The 6,000-nt window shown below is 41.0% G+C and overlaps 1 protein-coding gene across 2 annotated transcripts in view; it reads left to right on the forward strand.

The window, feature by feature from the left end:
• Positions 1–5,559, forward strand: part of LOC139452449 (cilia- and flagella-associated protein 43-like) — a 48,727-nt gene extending 43,168 nt beyond the window's left edge. For both annotated transcript variants that reach the window (XM_071233934.1, XM_071233935.1), the window contains 8 exons: positions 171–396; positions 714–826; positions 1,791–1,950; positions 2,379–2,452; positions 2,831–2,921; positions 3,736–3,816; positions 4,126–4,279; positions 4,507–5,559. In XM_071233934.1, the coding sequence (XP_071090035.1) occupies positions 171–396; positions 714–826; positions 1,791–1,950; positions 2,379–2,452; positions 2,831–2,921; positions 3,736–3,816; positions 4,126–4,279; positions 4,507–4,676 (1,069 nt within the window). In that variant the 3' untranslated portion in view covers positions 4,677–5,559. The remainder of the gene's footprint in view (positions 1–170; positions 397–713; positions 827–1,790; positions 1,951–2,378; positions 2,453–2,830; positions 2,922–3,735; positions 3,817–4,125; positions 4,280–4,506) is intronic.
• The last annotated feature ends 441 nt before the right edge of the window (positions 5,560–6,000 follow it).

Raw genomic sequence — 6,000 nt, forward strand, 5'->3', positions numbered from 1 at the left:
AATGACTCCCCAATGTTAAATTATCATGTTTACAACTTTGTCTTCTCCTTGTGTATTTTGTCTTAAACTGTGTACATATGGAGATAAATTAAACATTTTTTGACAAACTTGTGTCAAGCCTTAAGGATTTTACTGATGATGATTTGATGTTAACCATTGCCCATTTACAGAGGACAAAAGTTCAAAGGAGCTGACACCCCTGTACTTGATGTGAACTCCTCCAACCCGTTCGCAGAGAGGCCGTCGACCGCAAGACAGAACTCAGCGGCCCAGGCCTCCATCGATGTGGCGGTGGAGGAGATGGACCGGGAAGGGAACATGCCGGAGGGGCTGGAGCTTCATGTTTGGAAGAGGATGTGCACCTACAGGAAGGACAAGATGGACAGTGAACAGTTGGTAGGTTATAGCGCTCACTGCAGCCCTGGGGGTACAGCAGTAGAGTTATCTCCCTTCCATTCCTTATTGTACATACATAATTACGGCTATGTTGAAAATGTATTTGATTGCTGCGGATACTAAGGACTGAGATGTTATGTAAATCTAAGACAGTTGTAAGTTTATCATCATGAATCATGCTAAGATTCTTTGATATGGTAGTAATAATTTCAGATTCAATGAATGTTGGATTGATACCTGACTATCTGGTGAGGTCGTGCTGTATTTTCTGTCCCATGGTTTATCACAGATTATAAGACAGTTGTTCCTGGTTTCAGGTGAAAGTGAAGTCCCTGGTGTACGCCGAGATGACAGATTTTGAGCAGAGGAGGAAGAATGAGGATGTGGCACTGGAGGAAGAGATTCGTGACATAGAGAAACAGATCAAGAGGTGGGTGTTTCTTAGCTCTAAAGGGCATATCAAACATGCTTTTGATCTTTCTCACTTATTATATGTTTTATTCTCTGGAATGTTTTCATCCCATTTCAAATCAAATTGCATAGAACTAGCTTTGATAAAAACAAATATTAATGCTGTTGTGGCTTCAAGCAATATGCTTGCAGGGTTGCGTCCCTAGGCATGCCAGAAACCTAGGATTGTGGGTACGAATCCCGGTTCGAATCCCGGTTCGCCCCGATTATGTTTCCAGGTTTGTCAGCACCATACCCGTGCTCGTCGGTTTCACCGAAGTGGTAAACATCTAAGACCTGCATCACTTCAGACTTTCCTCCCATGTTAAGCTGACACTCCGTGATATAACTGGAATACTGTTAAAAGCGGCGTTAAATACAACTCACTCACTCACTCAAGCAATATGCCCTCACTCTCTATGGCATCACAGCTTGCTGTGCAGAGTTGTGTCCCTTCATCCATGCCAGCTTCTGCTGATTGTGGATGCAAATCCTTGATTAAATACAATTATGAACCTTGGTTTATTAGCATCACTGCACTGCACTTTTTAGACTTGTAGCTCGAACATTGTCCCAGCACCATTTTCGGTAGAATTTACTGTTATTATATTGACTAATATGAGGTGAGCTTACTTTATTGAACAGAATTTTACTTGACTCAGGCTTTGGACTAGTTGCTAAAGTTGTAGACTGTCATTGTATGTGTTGGTTTCTCCAAAGAGATATCCATCTATCCAACTAAGTTAAGTTTGAGTTTAGCTGGCACACCATGACATTACCGATATACTGTGCAATGCAACATTAATCCCCTACTCACTCCTTCCTGACAAAAATAGAAGTCTTTGTTTTCTGTCTTCATTCACCTAGACAGTAGGAACCAACATTTAAATCCAGGTGAACATGTTCCTGTTTGAACTTATCACCACCATCTCTGTTGTGTTCAGTTTGAAGGAGGACCGTCAGCGCTTCACTCTCAACCTGGAGGTACAGCTGTTGCTGAAGCAGGGACAGGTAGAGGTGGATGCTGGGTCCTTCGTCCACAACTACACCAACAGCGTCCTGACTCACAGAACTGTGGTAGAGGAGCTCAACAGCACCATCAAGGTAAGCTCAACAGCTCTGGACAGCCTCCATGGTCTAGTGGTAGAGCGTCTGCCCGGAGAGCGGAAGGTCTGGGGTTCGATCCCCGGCCGCATCATACCGAAAGACGTAATAAGATGGTACTTGTTGTTACCCTGTTGGGTGTCAGCATTAAGTGATTAAAACAAGGACTGGTCGGCAGGGAGTCAGTATACTGTGTCTGAGTGGGGTATTCATGTTAAACTACGGCATGGTATCTCAGTGTCTAGCACTAAAATCAGCATCAGTCCAGACTAGCACAAGCAGCCACACTTGATATAACTGAAGATTGTCTGGTCCAGACTATGTACAGGCCGACATCATACAGCTGGAATATTGCTGAGTGCAGTGTTAAACAACAAACGATCTAACTGAAATACTGTCCACTCACAGTCACTCTGTCCCTGTTCCAGCAACTGGGTGAGAGCAAGATCACCAGCATGGTGGAGAGTAAGGACTTCCGGAAGGGCATCATCCAGCTGGAGTGGTGAGTGGGTTCTAATGCACACTACTTGCCTTTCAGAACTCGGCACATTTTCAGAAACACTGCATCCACTCTTCAATATGACGTAGTTTGTTTCCATATTCAGGATTAATTTCAAAATTTGGAGAAAAGAGTATCACTTTTTAACACTTGAAAATCATGCTACTCAACTGCATAATATATTCAAAAGCCGTTGCCTCAGAAGCAAATGTTTTGTGGGTTTTTTTTAAATCTTTCGACTTGATTAGAAGGTTAGGACTTCTCCAGTGGTCCTAGTTCAGTGTCGCCTAGTCCTGTGGAGGAGGTGACAGCAGGTTGTGAGTGAAGTCTTGGGCATGTTAGATGATATCTTGCCTTCATCCAGAATGTTGTCATGTACAGGGAACACAAGAGGATGCTGATGCAGATGACTGACCTTCAAAACAAGATGAAGGACATTCAGTTCATCAAGGTCACCAGGGAAATACAGGCTGTGAGTATCATAGATAGAGGTGGCATCTCTCTCCAGTCTTCCAGATCACTCTCTCTACAGATCTCAGGCTATACGACATACAGATTTCAGGCTATACAACATACAGATTACACTCTCTACAGATCTCAGGCTATACAACATACAGATTACACTCTCTACAGATCTCAGGCTTTACAACATACAGATTACACTCTAAACAAATCACAGTCTATACAACATACAAATCACACTATATTAGACACAAGTCCGGTCACACTCTATACATTATAAATACAAATCACACTATATGAGATACAAGTCAAATCACACTCTATACAAGTCAGGTCACACTCTGTACAAGTCAAGTCACACTCTATACAAATCAGATCACACTCTATACAATATACAAATCACACTATGTTAGATACACCTTATACAAGTCAAGTCACTCTATACAAGTCAAGTCACACTCAATACAAGTCAGGTCACACTCAATACAATATACAAATCACACTATGTTAGATACAAGTCAAGTCACTCTATACAAGTCAAGTCACACTCAATACAAGTCAGGTCACACTCAATACAATATACAAATCACACTATGTTAGATACAAGTCCGGTCACACTCTATACATTATAAATACAAATCACACTATATGAGATACAAGTCAAATCACACTCTATACAAGTCCATTCACACTTTATACAAGTCAGGTCATACTATATTCAAGTCAGATGATAGGCTGATGTCAAAAAGATTTGCTACAAATGCTAGGATAGCTCTGAGAGTACATGTACCATGTTTGACATCACTCTCTTGTTTGTGTTCCAGTTCCTGAATGAAGCTGATTATGATGCCAAAAAGCAGCAAGAAATAGCCATACTTGAGCAGACCATATTGTTACAGAAGAAAGTAGGTTTTCCTGTCATTATTTCTGTGTTTTACCCAATGTTATAACACAATACTACACACTGTTTACAACTGAAGGAACAAACTTCAATCTGTCTTCCAGAGAAATGAAAATGTTGATGATATAACTTTAGATTTATGAAAAGTTAGGGCCGTTTATAATGTTGCAATTTTTCAAAGAATACTGTTTTTTTTAAAATAATTATATAGTTTAAGATGATGTGTATGGTGCCCTGAGTCAGGCTCCCTGGAGACAAGTCAGTGATCAGGATCAGGAGGTGATGTTTATCGGAATATGTTCTTCTTATCCAGCACCATGACAAGAACATGAGAGAGAAGAAGCGAACGTTTAACGATTTACAGAACACAATACAGTCTAAGGACAGGGAGAACTCGGGACTTGACCTCGACCTCAACGAGATCAACGTGTGTGTCAATGAGAGGAATCACATTGATCAAGTCAATGGTGAGTTGTGTGTATCAGTTGTGTGTCAATGAGATAGTTTATATTATCAAGTCAATGGTGAGTTGTGTGTATCACTTTTGTGTCAATGAGACAGTTTATATTATCAAGTCAATGGTGAGTTATATGTGTTGATGTCAATGCACTGACACATATAGATCAAGTCAAGAACAAACAAACAATCCAACTGCCTAAACACCATCACTAACTCGGATACTTGCATGTTTCAGCTGACCGGCGGATGGACACAGGGGCAGAACGACGATACCAGGAGATCGTACAGAGGCGGAAGCTTGTTGACCTTGCCAAGGCACAGGCCCAGGAGGTCGCAGTGTTGCGGGCGGAGGTGGAGAGGCTGAGGATGAGGACGTTCCCTGCTCTTGTGCAAGTGGAACACTGATTCATGAACAAATGTACAGGAAAGACAGACAGACAGACATTTTGATGACCAAACCAAAGTGACTGCTTGGAACAAAACAGATAAAAGAATTGTTTCTGGGTTGACAAGTGCTCAGGTGGTGAAATATTTGGACAGGTTCTTGAAAGGTTACAGGTGTTTAGCAACAGACTGATGCTACAACTTGTCATTCAGTCTAGCATTTCTCCAGTTGGGAGGCCCCCCTTTGATAGGCCATTTTTATTACCATTTGTAGTAAGAACTGAAATGTAAGTCAAGAAATTGAGTTTATTTATCATATTTTCCGTCTTATGATTCAAATGAATTCTTTAAAACGAGGAAAAGTGAACTACATATCACCAATGAGTTCTAAAGTTAACATTGAAGCAAACTGAATCTATGGACCATTTCTATCATCAATCAGTTCTAAAGTTAACATTGAAGCAAACTGAATCTATGGACCATTTCTATCATCAATCAGTTCTAAAGTTCACATTGAAGCAAATTGAACATATCCACACAAACTAGAAAAAAATATTATATGTACCTATGACTAATATATGACTGTTCACTTACAGTATGACATCTTGCTATGTTAGTACTGCATGCCCTGGCTTTGCATGTGTGTCTGTGTGTTATACCTGAGATTCAGGACACATAGATAGATGTCTGGTGTGTCACACTGACCTTCCGTCCGGCCACATTGGATATAGCATTATTGTCATGTGCTTTTGCACCAGGTTGTGATGAGTTTACATATGCAATGTTCTATGACCAAAACTGTGATGTTTATTGCCATTCCATACCAATGTTATTTAATGCTGTTATTATACTGCTTGGTTTGTTCATATTTAAACTGAAATTACAATGAAGATCAATAAACTGTTTTATACATGTATCAGATATATTTTTGAATTTTTCATTCATCTACAATGTGTGGGTGGTGCAGTCGTCTAGGGTGGCACAGTTATGTCCCTTTGGCCTGTTACACACCTGTGATCATGGGTTCAAATCCCAGATTTCTTGGTTTGTCAGCACCATATACCCATGCTCCTGGGTTTTGTCTCCGACCTGCATCACATTGGGCTTCCTCCTACATCAGGGTGGTGGGGTAGCCTAGTGGTTAAAGCGTTTGCTCATCAAACTGAAGACCCTGGTTCGAATCCCCACATGGGTACAATGTGTGAATCCCATTTCTGTGTCCCGTACCGTATTGCCGGAATATTGCCAAAGTCGGCATGAAACCATACTCACTCAGTCACTTCTCCTACATCATGCTGACACTGGGTGATAAACTGAAAATACTGCTGAAAGCTATATAAAGCAC

Source organism: Haliotis cracherodii, unplaced genomic scaffold (assembly GCF_022045235.1).
Source record: "Haliotis cracherodii isolate W230 unplaced genomic scaffold, xgHalCrac1.p SCAF_9, whole genome shotgun sequence".
NCBI classification, from domain to species: Eukaryota; Metazoa; Mollusca; class Gastropoda; order Lepetellida; family Haliotidae; genus Haliotis; species Haliotis cracherodii.